The sequence below is a fragment of the Bombina bombina genome, chromosome 4 (assembly GCF_027579735.1).
Source record: "Bombina bombina isolate aBomBom1 chromosome 4, aBomBom1.pri, whole genome shotgun sequence".
Taxonomy (NCBI): Eukaryota; Metazoa; Chordata; class Amphibia; order Anura; family Bombinatoridae; genus Bombina; species Bombina bombina.
Window position 1 is genome coordinate 486,136,811 of NC_069502.1, and position 22,934 is coordinate 486,159,744.

General features: G+C 37.4%; 1 protein-coding gene across 1 annotated transcript in view; it reads left to right on the top strand.

Annotated features, from left to right (window-relative positions):
• Positions 1 to 22,934, top strand: part of LRRC1 (leucine rich repeat containing 1) — a 447,671-nt gene that overhangs the window by 249,297 nt on the left and 175,440 nt on the right. The window contains exon 5 of the mRNA XM_053710387.1: positions 11,999 to 12,055. Within this exon, the coding sequence (XP_053566362.1) occupies positions 11,999 to 12,055 (57 nt within the window). The remainder of the gene's footprint in view (positions 1 to 11,998; positions 12,056 to 22,934) is intronic.

The window sequence follows — 22,934 nt, forward strand, 5'->3', positions numbered from 1 at the left end:
TACATCACTGCTAGATAAGAGTTTTCCTATGTGTGCCGTTTAGGCTTAATACAAGTGTGGAGAGGAGCAGAGTTTTTAAGGATAGTATATTCACATCATTGCCATCGATCTGGCTAAGGGGTATAAAACAGTCTAACTCCATCAAAGTCCCTCAACCGTACCGTACAGAGCAAGTAACAAACATCAATAACAACCTCCCGGATCGAAAGTGTCCCACGACATGTTGATTTGGCTTGTGAAATCCTGCCTGTAGGACCCAAATGACAGCCCTCCCAGAGCATGTACAGCTGGCATGGAATGACACATCTCACGGCTGCTACTACTCAAAGACAGGTATCCAAACATACTCCGGTTTCGCGGGGCAGAAATTTCAGAGCCGATGTAGTGATCATAGCTCAGCAGGATCTCAGTGCTATATAGGAACTCCCCGGAGAGCACTCCAGCCGACCCACGATCAGACACCAAATGCGACATTGTAAACCAGCGAAACATTCTCCTCCCGATTTCCCAGCACAGGAAGAGTGCTCAGCTGTCGGGTCACCGCGAGGGGCTCCCTCAGTATAGAAGATAGCGTAGCCTTCAGCTCTCTGGTACCGGCTATGTCCTCCAGTTTAGATTCGTTGTAGTGTAAGGCGGGAGTCGTAAGATCTCTGGGTAAGTCAGCGGTTAGATCTGCCTGAATTTCTATTGACCGTCCCACACATAATGAAGGTTGTTCTGCACAGGTCGGAAGGTTTATATCACCCAATCTGTCTTGTATTGAAAACAACGGTTGCGCCATAGCAGACCTTAAAGGGACACTGTACCCAAATGTTTTCTTTTGTGATTCAGATAGAGCATGACATTTTAAGCAACGTTCTAATTTACTCCTATTATCAAATTTTCCTCATTCTCTTGGTATCTTTAATGCAAGAAAGTAAGTTTAGATGCCGGCCCATTTTTGGTGATCAACCTGGGTTGTTCTTGCTGATTGGTGGATAAACTCATCTACCAATAAAAGTGCTGTCCATAGTTCTGAATAAAAAAAAAAAAAGCTTAGGTGTCTTCTTTTTAAAATAAAGATAGCAAGAGAACGAAGAAAAATTGAAATAGGAATAAATTAGAAAGTGGCTTAAAATTGCATGCTCTATGTGAATCATGAAATAAAAATTTGGGTTCAGTGGTCCCTTTAATCAAACTGAGATCTCATCATAGCTAGCTGACAATTTTTAGGACCTAGCTCCCGCAGGGCCTCACAAATGGTAGATGATACTTCCTCCATATCGGATGTTGTACTTGCAGTAGGCCTCAGAAACCTGGGTATTTCCTAATCTGCGATGATAGATAGGGGTATGAGCTGGAATGTGAATAAAGTGGGGAGATCCACAAACATTGTAGGGGTAATCCTGCCTTCTCAGGGTTATTCTTAGAGAAAGTTACAGAATTTGAGCTCTAATTAGTCGTTATAGCATGTAAATTTCTTCAGGAGCTCTTTGAAACATGTCCTCCATGCTTGGTTGATGGCACCGCCCCCATGTATCATTATTTAAGATACTCTCAGCTATGGTTGGCACTTTATGTATTTATATAAAGTTCTAAATATATGTATTTACTTATATTTGCCATGAGTCAGGTCTATGTATATTTCCCTTTGCATTCTAGCAGTTTCAGTATGGGAATCATGTTTTAGGAAGTTTTTTTTTTACCTGAAGTATCTTCTCTTTTCCAATTTGACTTGTTTTCCTTTTAAATTCATGCGAACAAATAAGGCTTGCAAGGCGCAAAATGCTGTTATTTATTGCTTCATTCTTGGTGAGAGAATTTTTTTGGCGCGAATGTGCGTCTATGATGATGCAAGTTAGTCATTCCTGCGTCTTAGTTGACGCCAGGGTTGTTTGGCACAAAATTGTGTCTGTTTATGACGCGAGTTGCATCACTTCTTTTGCGTTTTGTGCATCATACTTGGCACCCAAAACATTTAGTTTTATTTTACCCCACTTCCTATATGCTCCTTGCCTTCTTTATGCTCAGAGAGCTATGCTATTTGCTTTTTTGTCTATTTTAGCATTTGCATTTTTTTCCCATTTCTGAAACTGCTATATGAGGAAATAAGATATTTTTGTTTAAATTTTCTTTTTTTCTTTTACATTTTACAAGATGTCTCAATCTGATCCTGTGTCAGAAGCTGCTGTAGGAACCCTGCTGCCTGAACACAGTTCTACCAAAGCTAAGTGTATCTGTTGTTAGCTATCGGAGACTATATCTCCGGCTGTAGTATGTAACAGTTGTCATGATAAGCTTTTGCATGCTGAAAATGTTTCTATTAGTACTAATACAGTATCTGTTGTTCCCTCTAATGTACATGATATCCCTGTTGATATAAAAAATTATATTGCTGATGCAATCCAGAAGGCTATGTCTGCTATTCCGCTTTCTAATAAACATAAATGGTCTTTTAAAATGTCTCATAATACTGATGAATTTTGTAATGACCGACAACATACTGATATATCCACCTCTGATGAGAATCTCTCTGACTCAGATCCTACTTCAGACATTGACACTGATAAATCAACTTATCTTTTTAAGATTGAGTATATTCGTTCTTTGTTGAAAGAAGTGTTGATTACTTTGGATATTGAGATGTCTGGTCCTCTTGATAACAAATCCAGTAAACGTTTACATTCTGTCTATAAACCTCCTGTAATTACTCCTGAGTGTTTCCCTGTTCCTGAGGCTATTTCTGATGTGATTACTAAGGAATGGTCTAAGCCTGGTACTTATTTTTGTTCCTCCTTCTAGGTTTAAAAGATTGTACCCTTTGCCAGTGGCTAAATTAGAGTTTTGGGAAAAAGTCCCTAAGGTTGATGGGGCTATTTCTACTCTTGCCAAGCGTACTACTATTCCTATTGAAGATAGTACTTCTTTTAAGGATCCTTTAGATATGAAAATGGAATCTTATCTAAGGAAAGCTTATTTATATTCTGGCTATATTCTCAAGTCTGCCATTTCTATGGCTGATGTTGCGGCTGCATCAACTTTTTGGTTGGATAGCTTAGCACAGCGGGAAAAAGATCCTGATTTGTACAGCATTGTTCATTTGCTTCAGCATGCTAATCATTTTATCTGTGATGCTATTTTTGATTTTATCAAGACAGATGTTAAATCTATGTCTTTGGCTATTTTAGCTAGAAGAGATTTATAGCTCAAATCATGGAATGCCGACATGGTATCTAAATCAGGGTAATTTATTTGGTTCTCGGTTGGATTCTATTATTTCCACTATTACTGGGGGAAGAGAGTTTTTTTGCCTCAAGATAAAAAATCTAATGGTAAATCTAAAGCTTTTAATCAGTTTTGTTACTTTCGTCAGAATAGAGAACATAAAACCACTCCTTCCCCTGAGGACCCTGGCTCCAATTGGAAGCCATCTTCGAGTTGGAATAAATCAAAGACTTATAAGAAACCAAAGCCAGCCCCCAAGACTGCATGAAGGTGTGGCCCTCAATCCAGTTCTACTGGTGGGAGGCAGATTGAAATAATTTCAAGACGTTTGGACATGTTCCGTTCAGAATCATTGGATTCAGAATATTGTCTCCCAGGGGTATCGAATAGGTTTCAGAATAAGACCTCCTGTGAGAAGATTTTTTCTCTCTCATGTTCCAAAAAAATCCTGTGAAAACTCAGGCCTTTCTGAAGTGTGTTTCAGATCTGGAGCTTTCAGGGGTAATTGTACCAGTTCCACTTCTGGAACAGGATCTGGGTTTTTTATTCAAATCTATTCATTGTCCCAAAGAAGGAAAATTCTTTCAGACCAGTTCTGGATCTGAAGTTTTTTAATCACTTTGTAAGGGTCCCAACTTTCAAGATGGTGACTATAAGGACTATTCTGCCTTTTGTTCAGCATGGTCATTACATGTCCACAATAGACATCCAGACCATTATCGGTTTCTGAGATTCTCTTCTCTAGACAAGCATTACAAATTTGTTGCTCTTCCGTTTGGCCTAGCGACATCTCCAAGAATCTTTTTGAAGGTTCTCGGTGCCCTTCTAGCTATAATAAGAGAGCAGGGTATTGTGGTGTTTCCTTATTTTAACGATATCTTGGTACTGGCTCAATCTTTTCATTTAGCAGAATCTCACATGAATCAACTAGTGTTGTTTCTTCAAAGACGTGGTTGGAGGATCAATTTACCAAAGAGTTTGTTGATTCCTCAGACAAGGGTTACCTTTTTAGGATTCCAGATAGATTCAGTATCCTTGACTCTGTCCTTAACAGACAAGAGACGTTTGAAGTTGGTTTCAACTTGTCTAAACCTTCAGTCTCGATCATTCCCTTCACTGGCTATGTGCATGAAAGTTTTAGGTCTCATGACTGCAGCATCGGACGCGATCTCCTTAGCTTTTTTCATATGAGACCTCTGCAGCTTTGCATGCTGAATCAGTGGTGCAGGGATTATACTCAGATATCAAAATTGATATTCTTAAATCCCAACACTTAACTCTCTACGACTTTGTGGTTAGACCATCATCAGATTATTCAAGGGGTCTCTTTTGTTCATCCTTCCTGGACTGTGATTTCAACAGATGCAAGTCTCATAGGTTGGGGAGCTGTCTGGGGGTCTCTGACAGCACAAATGGGTTTGGAATCCTCAAGAGACGAGGTTACCAATCAATATTTTAGAACTCTGTGCTATTTTCAGGGCTCTTCAGGCTTGGCCTCTGTTAAAGAGAGAATCTTTCATTCGTTTTCAGGCAGACAATATCACAACTGTGGCATATGTCAATCATCCGGGTGGGACTCGCTGTCCTTTAGCGATAAAAGTAGTATCTCAGATACTTTCTTGGGCAGAATCCAACACCTGTCTAATTTCTTCGATACATATCCCAGGTTTAGACAACTGGGAGGCGGATTATCTCAGCCTTCAGACTTTACATCCAGGGGAGTGCTCTCTCCATCCAGATGTATTTTGTCAGATTGTACAGATGTGGGGTCTTCCCAAAATAGATCTGATGGCTTTCCATCTAAACAAGAAGCTTCCCAGGTAGATTTCCAGGTCCAGGGATCCTCAGGCAGAGATGGTGGTTGCATTAGCAGTTCCTTGGTTTTATCAACCTGCTTACATTTTTCCATCTCTAGTTCTTCTTCCAAGGGTGATCTCCAAGATCATAATTAAACAATCACATGTGTTTCTGATAGCACCAGCATGGTCTCAAAGGTTTTGGTATGCGGATCTTGTCCAAATATCCAGTTGTCAACCTTGGCCACTTCCTTCAACGCCAGACCTTCTTTCTCAAGGGCCATTTTTCCATCAGGATCTCAAATCGCTAAATTTGAAGGTATGGAAATGGAAAGTTTAGTGCTTAGTCATAGAGGTTTCTCTGACTCAGTGATTAATGCTTTGCTACAGGCTGTAAGTCTGTTTCAAGGAAGATTTAATATTGGGTTTGGAAAACCTATATTTTATGGTGTTCTCAAATTCTCTTGGCATTCTTTTAGAATTCCTAGAATATTTTTCAGGATGGATTGGATAAAGGTTTGTCTGCAAGTACTTTGAAGGGACAAATCTCTGCTCTTTCTTTTTTATTTCATAGAAAGATTGCTAAACTTCCTGATATTCACTGTTTTGTTCAGGCTTTGGTCCGTATCAAGCCTGTTATTAAGTCTATTTCTCCTCCATGGAATCTTAATTTGGTTTTGAAGGTTTTGCAGGCTACTCCTTTTGAGCCTATGCATTCTCTGGATATTAAACTACTTTCTTGGAAAGTATTGTTCCTTTTGGCTATCTATTCTGCTAGAAGAGTTTCTGAATTTTGTCTGCTCTCTTGTGAGTCTCCTTTTCTGATTTTCCATCAGGATAAAGCTGTTTTACGGACTTTGTTTAAATTTCTTCCTAAGGTTGTGAATTCTAACAACATTAGTAGGGAAATTGTTGTTTCTTCTTTGTGTCCTAATCCTAAGATTACTCTTGAAAGATATTTGTATTCTTGGATGTTATAAGAGCTTTAAAATACTATGTCGAAGCTACTAAGGATTTCAGAAAGAGGTCTAGTCGATTTGTTTTTTTTTCTGGTCCTAGGTAAGGTCAGAAAGCCTCTGCCAATTCTTTGGCATCTTGGTTAAAGTTTTTAATTAACAAGGCTTTTTTGGAGGTGGGACAGTCTCTGCCTCACAGAATTACAGCTCATTCTACTAGATCAGTTGCCACTTCTTGAGCTATTTAGAATGAAGCTTCGGTTGATCAGATTTGCAAAGCAGCAACTTGGTCTTCTTTGCATACATTTTCAAAATTTTACCATTTTGTTGTATTTGCTTCTTCTGAAGCAGTCTTTAGTAGAAAAGTTCTTCAGGCAGCTGTCTCAGATTGATTCTTTTGCTTATGATTTAATTTTTTTTTCTTGAAATTTATAAGAAAGACTTATTTTTTTATATGGATTTTAAATTTTCAGCAGAAATAGCTGTTTTTATTTTATCCCTCCCTCTCTAGTGACTCTTCTGTGGACTTCCACATCTTGGGTATTTCTATCCCATATGTCACTAGCTCATGGACTCTTGCCAATTACATGAAAGAAAACATAATTTATGTAAGAACTTACCTGATAAATTAATTTATTTCATATTGGCAAGAGTCCATGAGACCCACCCTTTTTTATGGTGGTTATGATTTTTTTTATATAAAATCACAATTTATATTTCCAGTTATTCTTTTTGTATTCTTTTTTAGTCGTTATTTTATCACCTCACTACTTGGCTATTCGTTAAACTGAGTTGTGGGTGTGGTGGGAGGTGTATTTATAGGCATTTTGAGGTTTGGGAAACTTGGCCCCTCCTGGTAGGATTGTATATCCCATACGTCACTAGCTCATGGACTCTTGCCAATATGAAAGAAATTCATTTATTAGGTAAGTCCTTACATAAATTATGTTTTTGCGCTCACGTGCAACCAGGGGTCAAGTCCCACAAAAAAGTGTGGAAACTCACCAAGACTTCCACCCCCCCTCACAATTAATATTGTTTTATACACACAGGCTCACTTACATACACATACATACATACACACACACGCACACACACACATACATACACACAGTGTATTTATATGTATGTAATCTATACACTATGGTTAATGAAAGCAAATTAAAACCATTGAAGCGTTGAATGGTTGCCTTTGGGCCAGAGATGACTCCTCTGTCACAGAGTCTCACCAATTTAAGGTGCAATAGTCCTATTTCTTCTGAGGGGAACTAAATAACCCCTGAGCAAGCCACACTGAAATGTAAGCACCATGTGTTCCACACAGTGTGGGGTGATCACAAAGCAGGACAGCTGACAGGCTTGCATTTATTTTCCCTCTAACCAGACTGAAGCATTTCTGCTTTCTGTCCAGGGGGAACTTAGTTCCTCCTGCAAAAATAGTGCAGGAACTCCATTCCCATGTGTTCCTGCTGGACTTGACCCCTGCATGCAAACCCTGCCCATGCGCAGCCAATCACGCACGAGAAGGAGCTGTCAATCTCCCCAGTCGGACGAGAAAGGGGAGATTGAAATTCTCCACCTAAGAGGTGGAGAAGAGGATAGGGAAGCAGCAGTCTGATTAGTGCTCTTGTGAGAACCTGCAGTGGAATGGAGGAGAAAGGCTTGCTAAATCGAGCCCTTATTGCTTTGTGTTTAAAAAATATGCTTTATCTCGGAGTCCAAAAAGTAAAATCTGGGTTTTCAAAGTACTGCACATTGTCTAAACCAGATATATGCATTTGCAGGTTTAATTTTATTTAAGATAGTCTAAATCAGCTATTTGATTTGCAGCAATTGCAGGCTTTTTTTTAATTTATATCTTATTTTGTTTCAGGCAAAAAAGTGTTATGTCCCTTTAAAGGCACAAACCTCCTAATAATAGTATCTATCATTGTGAATGTATATATATATATATATATATATGTATGTATATATATATATATATACATATATATATATATATATATATATATATATATATATATATATATATATATATATATGTGTGTGTGTGTGGGCGTGTGTATATGTGTGTGTGTGTGTGTGTGGGCGTGTGTATATGTGTGTGTGTGTGTGTGTGTTTGTATATATTTATATATATATATATATATATATGTGTGTGTGTGTGTGTGTGTGTTTGTATATATTTATATATGTGTATATATCTTTCTCTGTGTGCTATATTAATGTATTCTTTTTTTGTAATTTTCCCTGTTTGGGCCTTGCACCCAGACCTGTCTGGGGTTAACTGCCTGTGACTCTGGTGACAGTGCAGCTTCCTGAGAGTGCTGTTTTGCACCCAGGGCTGTGCATGTTACAGGGTCATAGGATGTGTATCCGGTCTGGCCTGAGAGTGCTGACTCCTCCCGTGTTTTGTATATGTTTGGGGAGATTACATAAGCCTGTGCACCCTTCATTTTTTCACAGTTGTTTGATTGTGAGCCTGCATTGTGTGGCTGTTTAGGGACCCAGGTTTTTGGAAGAGACCTTGACAAGGTACCTGGCCTTTTATATATATATATATATATATATATATATATATATATATATATATATATATATATATATATATATATATATATATATATTATATAATATATATATATATATATATATATATATATATATACGCACAAATTGACAGGGCTGGTGGCACTCAGAAAAATAGGCCTTTGGTGAACTACACCTGAAGTAAGTGTGCAAGCAGTCACAAAATATTATATACTGTATATACACCATAAAAAGATAGGGTTAATGAAAAAGATTATAAGAAAAGCCAAAGTGTGACACAAGCTGCACTAAAAACAACGTAATTTTATTACAGCTTCAAAAAAATGCTAATTTCTGTGCAGCACAGAGAAAGCCTATCAATTTACAACATCTCCGGTAGTGCGGCAAATTCCCTGATACCTCCTTTCTTGAGGTCTTTTCCAGGATCTCGTATCCAGGCTGTATAATTACCACTTGTGCTGTGCTTTTACTTTAGGCAGGTGTACCTCCTCACAGCTGCGATTAAGCTCCTCTCCTGCATCTGCTTGTGAGCACTTTATTCCACTTGCCAAACACAAATTCATGAAGGACTTGGTTTGCATCTGACCAACCGCTCACAGATGAGTATCGATTGCGGGAATGATGATGCGTTTCGCCCCTCCCCTCAATGGGCCGTCTTAGGGGCTTTGTCAGAAATCTGGTTCCATCTCCTTGCTTAAATAGCCCTTAATTGCAACTTGCTTAGGAAGGTGGAGTTACTAGAATAACTCACTCCACTGTGTGACATGACATCCAATGGGGAGAGAAACATTACAAAGTACATACCTATTTATATACTTATTTGTTTACCTTAACCTGCTTAAAACAATATATATATATATATATATATATATATATATATATATATATAAATATATATATATATATATATATATATATATATATATATATATATATATATATATATATCGGACTAAAACGTTCTTTAAAGATATAAACCATGTTTTTAAAATAAAACAATGGATTAACTGCAACTCCACAGGGGTGATTTACCTTCCATGTCCGCTATTTTACGTTGGTAAAACGACTAGAGAACTAAAAGATAGAGTAAGAGAGCATAGGCATGATATCAAACATGTTAATATAGACAGCCCCATAGGGAGACACTTTGCAGAAAAACATGGATCAAATTCTGATGAGGTAACTGTTATTGGTATTGAACTAGTTAAGCCTAAGAGTAGAGGAGGTAACATTGATAACATTTTGCTTCAAAAATAATCTAAATGGATGTACGTATTAAACACCTTGACACCAAAGGGTCTAAATGAGAAGATAGAATTTGCATGTTTTTTGTAACCTGCCTCATTGTAATAGGCTTTATCTCAGTGCTATTTACCAGTTACACAATAATATGTATTTCTCCCATTGGCAACGGTGTAGTGATACATAAACTCTGGCAAAAAAACATTACAATATGTTACAATGTTGCAAATTTACATTTCATGAGGTTGCCTGATATCCCTATTATTTTATATATAATTGTATATATTGTTTTAAGCAGGTTAAGGTAAACAAAGAAGTATATAAATAGGTATGTACTTTGTAATGTTTCTAAATTTTAGGCACGCTTTCTCACTTCCTGTGAGTTCCGGAGTTGTGATGCGCTTGTAATAGCAGCGGCTCTACTGTAGAGAAAGCCACTCTCTCTTGCCATAGTTCCGGAGTAAAAAGTTGGATCGTTCCTTTATAAATATTGATCGCCAGTCAGCAGGACAGGTAGGCACCTCAGCAAAATAGCTGAGGTGCTAGAGGGTCCATCTTGTGGGTAAAGATGGATTAAGAGGACTTGCAGAATGTAACTTGTAGTCTATGTTTTGACGCCCAGGTGGAACCCCCAGTACCTTTTTATTCTTCATGTATTGAAAGAACTTTGTTACAGGGATAGACTTTTTGATCCTGAGCTATCATTAGCTAAGGCAGATGTGTTAAGGTGTCTCCTGTATTGGATAATACCACAGCTTTCTCCTCAAGTGTCTCATTCTTTTTCGTTTCTAACTCATGCAGTGCCCTGTGTTTCCTCTCACACTCCAGTAGGAGTTTCTTTGCAAGATATTGCTGCCCAGGTATCCTCTGCGGTATCTGAGGCGCTGTCTGCTTTTTCCATGCTGCAGGGAAAGTGCAAAAGGAAATTATCAAGAATCAGTGAGTAAGATTTCTGATCCAGTGGTGGCTACTCAAGGTGCTTCCTCTCAGAAGTCTGAGGAGGAAGACACTTCGGTAGCGTCTGAGGGTGAGAAATCTCAGGACAGTATAATTCCTTTTTCTGATGCTGAATTTGTTTCCTTCAGATTTAAGCTGGAACACCTATGCCTGTTACTTAAGGAGGTTTTGTCTACCTTGGACGACTCTGATATGACTGTAGCAGTCAAACCCTAAGAAGTCTAGTAAACTGAACAAGTACATTGATGTTTTCTCCACGGAGGAGGTATTCCCTGTAACCAGGACCGTGCTACAGAGATTATTGCACGGAAGTGGGAGAGACCTAGAACTCCTTTTTCTCCATCTCCAATTTCTCAAGAAAATGTTTCAATAGCTGACTCCAATAAGGAGTGGTGGCAGACGGTTCCTAAGGTGGAAGGGGTGATCTCCACTTTGGCTAAGAGGCACCACTATTCCCATAGCGGATTGTTGTTATTTTAAGGATCCAATGGATAAGAAGTTGGATGGCAATGCTAAAGAAAATGTATGTTCACCAGGGGCTCCCAATGGCAGCCATGCAGTGTGTATTGCCACAGGTCAACCAGTGAGGCAGCCTACTGGTTTGATTACTTGTCTGATTCTATTCAGACAGATACTCCTCTTGAGGAGATCCAGAACAGAATTAAGGCTCCTTAAATTAGCAATTCCTTTATCACGGATGCCTTCTTTACTAAGTCATTAAGTTGGGAGCAAAAATGTCTGGTTTTGCAGTTCTAGCTCGCAGAGACTTATGGTTGAAATCCTGGGTCTGCAGATTTTGTATTTGAGTCCAAGCTCTTGGCGATCACCTACAAGGACTAAGACCTTGTTTGGGCCTGGTTCTGGCTGAAAATAATTTCAGATAATTATAGGAGGAAAGGATCTAGTAGGCGGGGAAACTATCCATATGTTATGGAGGACTTTGGACCTTTATCATTTGGAAAGAAAATAATTTAGCAGGTAAGCATGCATTTTGTTTTTCTTGTAATTTTGTCAGTGGTCAAACAAATTCCACTACTTGCCAATTCAGGCATAGATATGTAGCAGGGTTATACTTGTGATGTGTGCAATTCCGATTCTCAGAATAAAAAAATAAAAAAAAGTCTGAAAAATTGTTATTAAACTTTAGTTTATGACTACATTTTGATCTGTTTGAAATATTCATTACTAGTCAGTACATAAAAATAGTTGGGAAATAATGAATTTTAAGATGGATTGGCATCTTTAGTTTTAGGTCATTGCATCATTTAACATTTGCTTTTTTTTCTTTTCAGGGCTAACAAACTTGGTTTCATTGGAGTTAAGAGAAAATTTGTTAACCTATTTACCAGAGTAAGTGTAATGTTGTCTTATTTAAATATTATAAGGTGTGCCATAAAAAGGTCTAGCATTTTTAAAAGCCTCATAAAACAATTACAAAAATCAGTTTTTGGCTTAGTGTACTCCCATACAATCATATCAGAACAAAGGAAATACTTAAAGGGAAAAGTTCAATACATATTTTTGATGAGACTAACATACATGGTGCTATAAGCTTTTAGAAATGTATAAAGATCTTGCAGTAAATATCTAAAACAGCAAACATATGCCACATGAAGTTGAAAAAGAATAACTGACAATAATATTAAAGTGATGGTAAAGTTTAGCCGATTATTTCAACAAACTTGTTTGCCTGTTACTTTTTGTGCTTAGTCGCTAAGTTTTTAAACTTTGAAAATTATTTCCAACAATAGATTCTAATGTTTTAAATGTGTCCCCTTACTGATCCTTACTCCTCCCATCCGACACTTCCTGCTTCAATATCTCAAACCACTATAGACTGTCGCACCCGCTCCGACATTAACCCCTATAAGCTTGTGGGGTGTGGAATACAAGGGGGGGGAAATTATAGCGCATGCACAGTTGAATCAGTGGGCGGGTGAGGTGTAGTGACGGTCGCCTAACGGCCTAAATTTCAATTGGACTATAGAAAAACGTGACTGTAAGGTAAAAAAAAATTTATGGGCTGAATAAAATAAGTTTCAAAATTTAATGGCAATACGTCTAACTTTATTTAGATACCGAAATATAAAAAATGATCAATGAAACATATTAATTTGACTCAATTAATGGAATACTTGAGAGAGGATAACTGAACTTTACCATCACTTTAAGGGCAGCACTCACAATGTTAATACATGCTAGGTCTTCCCCTGTGTCAAGCAGCTCTGTGTGATACACTAATCTCCGGTCCTCCAATGCACAACTCCAAGCCAATCCCAAGGCTTTTCTATAACATTTCTATATTCAGAGACTGCACCAGTCTAAAGTAATTTGTATCAATACAGCAGGATTCTTTAAATTTGTTGTTGCAGTTAACATAGGCTGACCATATTGCCGCTTTAAAAAGGGACACATATGAAAAATACATGTGTCAGGGCTGTTTTCAGGGCTGTTTAAAGAAATGGTTTTGTATAAGAACCCTCACATGTATTTTTCATATGTGTTCCTTCTTAAAGCGGCAATATGGTCAGACTAAGTTAACATTGTTGCCTATACACGTGCCAGTTTGACACAAGGGTCTGCGGTATGGGTCCTAACTCCATTATGCTTGTAAACCATATCAACCACAATGCAAACATAACTGTACCAGGCATAGACAAGTATTTATTATTATTTTTTTTCTTAATGTGTATTGTAATATACAACCATTTTTTTTCTTTGCTCACTAATTAAGCGAATTTACCAAATATTTTAGCTTTTCACTTACACTGATGGTTATTTGAGGTATTTTTATTTCATTTTTTGGTAATGCTATACATTTTTAGTATGCTCACTATAGTATTATTTGTTTATATTTATTTGCTATTTATATTTCTATATCTGACTCATCAGTGAATTGAAGGAGGAAGTGAAGAAAGTTCTATTGTAAATTAGGCCTAGTTAAATTATTGTGTTTTGTAAACCATCAAGTGTTAGTTTGATTTCATAAGAACTATGTTATTCTTCTAATTATTTTAAGGTAGTGAGTTTAATAGAACTTAAAACCTCTTAATGTAAGATAATAGAAGTCATTTGTCTCTGTCTTTAGTTTAATGATACATGTCACTGTGGCAGACTCATTTTATCTTTGGCAAGCAGTCATGACAGAATCCAGTTTCTCAGACTAAATAGATATCTACAATTACAAAGTTATCCAAGGATTACAGAGACACAGTCCCCCATGCATAGTTAGAAACCATCTTCCCACATTTTATTATCTACCATAAAAGCTTTTTATTGTAATTTTGGATATTTTGGATTTCTACTTCTTGTATGTGGGGCGTGTTACTTCTAAGAAATGGAAGATCCTTTGGGATTCAGGAGTATAAAAGTGCTATGAATAAATTCTTGATACTAGTGTTTTTAATCATGGTTTATTACAAGAACTTTTAGTATTTTAATATGTAAATTCCTAAATTCTTTATATTAGTTAAAATTTATAGACACATTGAATTATATTTATAGAAAACCAGATATGAATCAAACTATACAAGTTTAAAACTGTTATAATATTCTTTACAAAGCAAACCAAATATACCTTTAGAATTAACCTTAACAATTGAATTGCATTAAAATACCACAATTAAATATCACAGTATGGGTCCATAGCTTCCAGACAAATATACTTAAGCTATTTAGCCCACAAATGATTCTTTACAACCCCAATTAAAACACCATAAATTATATATATTCTTACTGTAAACAGTAAGTTTATATGTCAGTTTATATGCCAATTTATCTAAGCTGAAATAAATTCTTAATTGTCTACAATTAAGACAAATTCTAAAATATCCTATTATATAAAAGGTGTTTGTCTGAAGCTGTCATGCGCAGTGGAGACAGCACAAGGACAAACACACCTGGCCTTCCCTGACATGCTGTTGCGGCAAACATGGGCGTGGTCAGCGTGATAAGGTACAGTCGGCGCGGGAGAGGGGAGAGAAATAGAGAGAGAGGGGGAGAGACAAAAAGAGATAGGTAAGAGTTAAAGAGAGGGGAAAGTGCAGATGAGAGGGGAAAGTGCAGATGAGAGGGGAAAGTGCAGATGAGAGGGGAAAGTGCAGATGAGAGGGGAAGAGAGAGCAAAAGAGAGGGGACATAGCAAAAGAGAGGGGGGACATAGCAAAAGAGAGGGGGGACATAGCAAAAGAGAGGGGGGACATAGCAAAAGAGAGGGGGGACATAGCAAAAGAGAGGGGGGGAAGAGCAAAAGAGAGGGGGGGAAGAGCAAAAGAGAGGGGGGAGAGAGCAAAAGAGAGGGGGGAGAGAGCAAAAGAGTGAGGGGGAGAGAGAGCAAAAGAGTGAGGGGGAGAGAGAGCAAAAGAGTGAGGGGGAGAGAGAGCAAAAGAGTGAGGGGAGAGAGAGCAAAAGAGTGAGGGGAGAGAGAGCAAAAGAGTGAGGGGAGAGAGAGCAATAGAGAGGGATGGAGAGAGAGAGCGCAAAAGAGTGAGGGGAGAGAGAGCGCAAAAGAGTGAGGGGGGTTAGAGCGCAAAAGAGAGGGGGTAGAGAGCGCACGCAAAAGAGAGGGGGGAGAGAGAGCGCAAAAGAGAGGGGGGAGAGAGAGCGCAAAAGAGGGGGGGAGAGAGAGAGCGCAAAAGAGCTGGGGAGAGAGCACACAAGAGAGGGGGGAGAGAGCGCAAAAGAGAGGGGGGGAGAGTGCGCAAAAGAGAGGGGGGAGAGTGCGCAAAAGAGAGGGGGGGAGAGTGCGCAAAAGAGAGGGGGGGAGATGTGCGCAAAAGAGAGGGGGGAGAGAGCGCAAAAGAGAGGGGGGAAAGAGGGCAAAAGAGAGGGGGGAGGAGAGCGCAAAAGAGAGGGGGGAGAGAGCGCAAAAGAGAGGGGGGAGAGAGCGCAAAAGAGAGGGGGGAGAGAGGAGCAAAAGAGAGGTGGAGAGTGCACAAAATGGAGGGGGAGAGAGAGAGCAAGGGGTGGGACCGCTGTACTGCAAAAAATGTTCCATGTGAACGGGCTTTAGGACTAGTGTGTGTGTATGTATGTATGTATGTATATATATATATATATATATATATATATATATATATATATATATATATATATATATATATATATATATATATATATATATATATATATATATATATATCTATATATATCAACAATTAAAATTATGGGGAGGCGAAAAGTGAGTTTAAAATCCTCCACTAAATACAAAATATAGAGAAAATAACTCATTGTGTAAACCATTTACAAATCTAAACAAGTCAGAAGACTTGCTTTAAACCCAGAAACTCTCTGACTACACTGTTTCCAATGCAGCAAAGGAATCTGGGTAAGATATGCAAATGAGGTTCACAATGACTCACCTTTTTACTTTTAGCCTGCTTTTTAAGACAGACTTCCCTTTATGCCATAGCACTGCTGCATTACACAGCTTTAATGCTTAGCTAGGGTTAGTACAGTGATTTAGACCAATCCCAGAAAGATTTACTTACAATAATGGGCCTGACTAAGAAATATGCAACACAAAGGATATTTATCTAGCAAATAAATGAATTACTTAGCATACAAGAGTGACTAGTTAAGACTACACAGGACTATGAATGCAAGCTAAAATACAAAGTGCCCTTTTAAAATTACTAACGGCAATTTAGTTATAGTTACCAAATACCCTTGATTTTAAATATTAAAATATAGGACCATCATACATTACCACATGAGCCAATTTAGTATTCCAATCTTTTTCAAGTATATTCAGATCACCTCATATGAAGAAAGGTTATTGCATAGATCAAGAAGTTAGTCTCAGCTTTTTGCTTAAAGTGATTGTGTCCCAAGTATGGCAGCCAGTTATTCAATCACAAGTTTCAGCAGACATAAAAGACTCCCTTCTCTCTCCTTGCATTGAGGTTATAACGTGATATAATCCTCCCCCTCCTTATTCTAATCATTGGTGATCTGAATTTGATAGGCCCTTAACGGAGCTGTCTTTTTGGATTGGTCCCGGGAGCTTGTCCCTCTCATTGGTCACCTGGGAGATGCCTCCCTGACCTGCTCTGTATGTGTTCTAATAGACAATTTATTTGGCTGTCATACCAGTTCCAATCCCCTAGGGGATAGTAGACAACCAGCAAATACAGTCTCGCCATCAATCACTGCTACAATCCAAATATCTCCCAATATAATGATTATTTAACATACCATAACTTTTTGCATTAATCACTTACAATTTTAATTATAGATGGGATAATGTCATTTTTCTGATTACTCCAATACTAAATACAAGCATGTTTCTAGCGATCATACTAATAAGCAATTACATTGTCGATCATTTGCTTTCCCCAGAGTCATCTTAATATGACATACCTGTACATACCTTGAGATCAGCAAACATGTCATTTTCATATAATTATATCTACATTGGATTACTATCCCATACAGATTAATATTTCATATCTGTATATCTCTCTTTGAGAGTACATAACACATAGGATATTATTTAAAATACCAATTATATGTGTACTTATTAGGTGCCTGAAAAATATAAAGCAATAGGTTATTAAAATTGGACATTTTAAATTGACTATTGCTATTTATTAACTCATCATATGTATCCAAATGTGTCCTTTAGATGTCTGGAAGACAAGAAAAAAAAATATTAATATGTTACATATTTTAAAGTGGGATTATTACAATTGTTATTTAATCCTTTACAATCTGAATTGCATTTCCCCAGATCCATATATAGACATTTAATACAGTCTAAGGCATATATTTAATGTTTGATATTTAAACATAAGTTGTGATTCAAAAATTCTTTTACAAGTTATAATGCAAAACATGTGTGTCTGCTTAGCTAGCACAGATGTGGATTTGAGGTCTAGGGGTAATTAACAGGTCTGTGCTAATCACCATATTCCTTTCTTTAGTGAGTTTCAAAGGGATTTCCATAGACATCATGTTTGTTGGCATATGCTTCTTGTGGCTGATCTATAATTTGCAATACACAACCATATAGATGACCATCTTTTTGAAGTAATTTGCCTTTCTTTGAAATGACTTGAAATGACTGTCTGATCCAACTAGGCCAAATGTCTTCCCTTTGTTCTCACATGGATGCATTGTAAGTTTGCATATTGAGTGGGGGAGGATTGAATTGTGGATTATATATATATATATATATATATATATATATATATATATATATATTATTTAATAACATTCAGATACCCTGACAGATACTTATATGGTATAATTTTATTATATACTTGTGGAACACATATTGACAGCTCCTCTTGTTAGAGCACTTGTTCTAACCTGTTTTCCAATCACTGGTAGCAAAGATAAACACATCATTTATTTATTGGAAATTCTAGACCAGTTAATCTGATGCAATTTTGTAAACTTATACTGAGCTTTACCATGTTCCCCATTTTAGCCAGTAAAATAGATTATTTTTGAGAAACATTTAAAAAATCCGCTGTGATTTCCATGCTTAGTACTTGCACATTTTATAGAGGTTGTGGAACAGGTTGCAGAGTTGCCTTTGGAAATGGGATACAGATAGGACAATATGTTTATCACCCTTAATTTTATCTTAGTTCAGTTCTGGCAACTTCTGTATGGTCTGTAGATTGGCCACACTTGGGAAATACCACTCCCTGCATGCTACTGCTATACTGAAGTATAACTAGGGGAAGTGAAAATGTTCAGCAGCTCTATGAATGCATAAAGGCTGCTCTTCTTGCAGTTATCATTTAAGCTATATTTATCAAGCAATAAATATTATCACATTAACACTTTTTTTATTAAGAGCATTCATTTTACTGGTGTGTGTATGTGTGTGTGTATATATATATATATATATATATATATATATATATATATATATATATATATATATATATATATATATATATATATATATATATGTATGTATGTGTGTGTCATTTCAAAGGGACTGGTTGATGTACCTTGTGCCCTTGCATTGTACTTGTTGCTTGGTCAAAACTTGTCCCCTGCTTTAGAACCTTGAAAATAATGTGTCTGGTTACCAAGTTCATCTTTAATATTGACTTGACCCTGGGCAGACATTTTCTTGCCCCCCCATGCAACTTCGCTCTGCATCCCCAAACATCCCAAACAACAACTAAATCAATGTATTTTATATATATTTTTTTAATTATTAGTCCAGTAGTGGATCATCCACTGCTGGACTAATCATTAAAAAATAATGAAATACATTGCAATATGTGAAACTGGATCTAAGCACTACTAATAAGTAAATATATAAATTCCTCCACTGTGGATTAATTTAATATGTTTTTTAATGTGATTCTGGTGTGAGGTTAGATGGTTAAATAGATTTAGGGCAGCCAACAGACTGGGTAAAGCAAGGTAAAGACTGGGGAGAAAACATGGAGTTGCAGACAAATTATAAGTTTACTGACTGGAACAGCAGAACTACTATGGGAAGCTTTAAAATCTGAGAGAGAGAAAAAAAACCTAAAAAATAAACCTTACCATAATGTGTGAAGTATCAGCATGACATTATACATCAGCCACAGCAGCACATGTCACTTCTTTGCTAGGAACAAGTTACCTCCCACCCTGGACTAGACAATGCTGCATGGGGGAGGGGCATGTGTGCACTCACTTATTCTTCCCACTTATTCTTCCCTTTCTACAAAGCACTGTTCCCCTAACAAACTTCAGTTAGTTGATCGTAAGGCCACAGCAGAAAGAACAGGGCTAAGCGGACCAGCAGACTGGATGCTGTCTGCCCAAGGCTGCATGGATACAATGTGAGACAAGTCACACAGCCTCAAGACTGAAAAGAGCAGGGTGTGCAGCTGCACAGATGCTCAAATCCTCATGTGCCTGCCACTCCATCTTTCTGCTGCATTTGCCTATAGTCAGCCCTACCCAGACACAATCCCCACCACCAACGCAGTTACCTGGTAACAGTGGTAACCCCAGCAGGACCTTTTCTGATGCAGCGGTATTGGCAGGATGCCGAGATAGGGCTTAGCATTCAGTGCTGCACAGTGCACATCTAAAACAGCACATGGCACTAGCTTGGCATGTGCAAAAAGATAAGAGAAAAGCGCTAACTTAAAGCTGCAAATAGGATCATAAAGGATGTGTAAAAATATAACAATTTATTAAAAACAGATGAATATCATAAAATAGTAAAAGTACATATATTGTATCATACAGTAATAGAAGTGTGTGGACTATTGGGACATCTCCCAAACAAAGCTATCTAGCTTATATCTAATAGATATATATTCAAGGTGATTACTTAAAAATGCTGCTCTATTACATGCTTATAGCAATACAAAGAAACAATAAAACAATCACTGTTGCAAATAAAAACATAAACAATGTAGCAATAATATACACCGGTATATGTGTTGGAGACCAAAATAGTGACCTGGATATCAGAGTGAAACGTATGTATCGCTATGCTGCAAATACAGTTAGTGTCTCGTGGTGATGTAAAAGAGATATCACTCTATCTCCAAACAGACATAGGTTTGTTACCTTATGAGACGCTGTCCAGGTATCCGTGCCGTGTATGTCTCGTCAAAGTGAAATTTTCTCCTCTTGACGGAGTGTGACTTTGTACCTGTAGGGATAATACCTGATATCTTCAATGCTTTTGTCTCTATGAGACAGTGGTGTCAAAGAGTGCGAAGTTGGTGTCTCCTCTCCTCAGTGTGTCTGAGGTCGTTGGAGACACGTGTTTTCTCTATGTGACGTCAAAGATGGAATCCTTAGGAAAATAACAGCTGATCCATTAGAAAATTATCGCTAGTAGCGATTTCACAGAGATATCCTGTGCAGAGGTGATCCTTCAAGCTGTTTCCTTTTGTATCTTTGTTGCGAAAGTGCGATTACTTCTGAATGTCTTTGGTTATTACAAAGTGATGTGCAAAGAGCTTTCAGAGTGAATACAGTCCTGGTCAATGCGTTTCGCCTCTAAGGCTTTATCAAGACATGTTTTAGTGTATACACTCCAAGCTTTAAAAAGGCCTCCTTTCATCCTGATCAATCATTTCGGATGTAATGTGTCTATTTTATAATTAATTCTGCTTCTAGTCTTAGTAGCTTCTTTTCCCAGTCACCTCCTCTCCAGTTAGGTTTTACTTTCATAATACTAGTATCTAATATCATTTAGGTTGTTATTGTGAACTTCTCTAAAGTGGCTGTACAAATAAGTGTCTAAATTACCCCTTCCAATACACGAAATATGTTCTCTTATTCGCTCCCTCAGAGTTCTAGTCGTTTCTCCTATGTATAATTTCTTGCATTTGCATTCAATAGCATAGATAATTCCCTTGTCCTGACATCTTATCACATCTTTAATGACATATTCAAAATTATTTGATGTTGAAATAAGACTCTTTATTTTGTTGCTGTGTTGACATGCTCGACATCCGAAACATGGGAAGAACCCTTTCAGTTTTTGGCCTCCTATGTCTACTTCGTTATCCTTTCTTTTATTTTGTACTAGTTCACTTGGGGACAAAAAGTTTTTGAGATTTTTTGCTTTTCTGTATATAATTTTTGGTACATCTACCACTTTCTCTTCTATTATTGGATCTGTTGGTACTAGATACCAGTGTTATGAATGGAACATTGATTACATCATCATTATATGTGTTTTGATATCTATCATTCTTTTGTTTGTATACTAACAAACTTTCTCTATCTCTGTTGTAAATATCTCTTTTTGCTTTATCTAGTATGTCTGTATTATATCATCAGTCAGTAAATTTTTGTTCCAAAACTTTTATCTGTGTTTCATAATCTCTTATATCACTACAGTTTCTTTTGATACTAAGGTACTGTTCCTTAGGGATGTTGTTCTTCCAATTTTTTAGATGACAGCTGTTATAATGTATGAGGTTGTTGGCATCTACCTCTTTAAAATGTGTCTTAGTTGACACTTTATTTCCCACAACTTTTATATCCAAATCTAGAAATATTATATGCTCCTTACTATATGTACTGGGGAATTTTATTCCTACACCAGTCTTATTCATATCCTCAAGTATAATATCCAGTTCCCTTAACTCCCCCTTCCATACAAAGAACACATCATCGATGTATCTTTTGTAGAGCATGGTTCCAAACCTATTGTAATGTAGGAAACAAGCCTAAAGGTGAACAAACTACAATTCAAATTAAAATTAAATTTAAGAACAAAAGAAAAGTTTGCTAAACAAACACTTTACCCACTATACCCCCTAAACTGCTCTCTCAAAGCCTAGCAAGTTTTATAATATGAATTTAAAGCATTTTTGCATATATGCACATTAAACACTGTAATAAAAAAAAATGGAACAACACCGTATTGAAAATGTATTGCTTGTGATTTGAAGTTGTGAGATCAAAACAATATAGGACCAAAAAATATGTGGATAAGGTATGAGAAATAATTAAATTGGTGAGACCAAAATAGAATTGACTGTAGACTATGATAAACAATTCTACCTTAAAGAACTACCAAATTCCACCTTAACAGCTAATGAGATTGGAAGAAACAATCAGGATGAAAGGAGGCATTTTTAAAGCTTGGCGTGTATACAATAAAACATGTCTTGATAAAGCCCTAGAGTCGAAACGCGTTGACCAGGACTGTATTCACTCTGAAAGCTCTGAGCCCCCCCAGAAAGGCCAGCGTAAGCTTTTCCCCACAGGACTTCTAAAACAACGTTCCAGTAAAAGACCAACCTTATCTGTGTCTCTGGGTCTAGTGCACAGACCGCAACAGGACACAGACGGAACAAGCCGTAAAATAAGAGAAGCCTTTGCTGCCTGTTTTTTAAATACAAGGTACTGCACTTTGCACATCGCTTTGTAATAACCCAAGACATTCAGAAGTAATTGCACTAATAGCGATACTTTTCTAATGGATCAGCTCTTATTTTCCTAAGGATTCCATCTCTGACCTCTGACGTCACATAGAGAAATCACGTGTCTCCAACAACCTCAGACACAAGGAGGAGAGAAGACGCCAACTTAGCACTCTTTGACACCACTGAGACAAAAGCATTGAAGATATCAGGTAATATCCCGACATGTACAAAGTCACACTCCGTCAAGAGGAGAAAATTTCACTTTGACGAGACATACACGGCACGGATGCCAGGACAGCGTCTCATAAGGTAACAAACCTATGTCTGTTTGGAGATAGTGATATCTCTTTTACACCACCACAAGACAC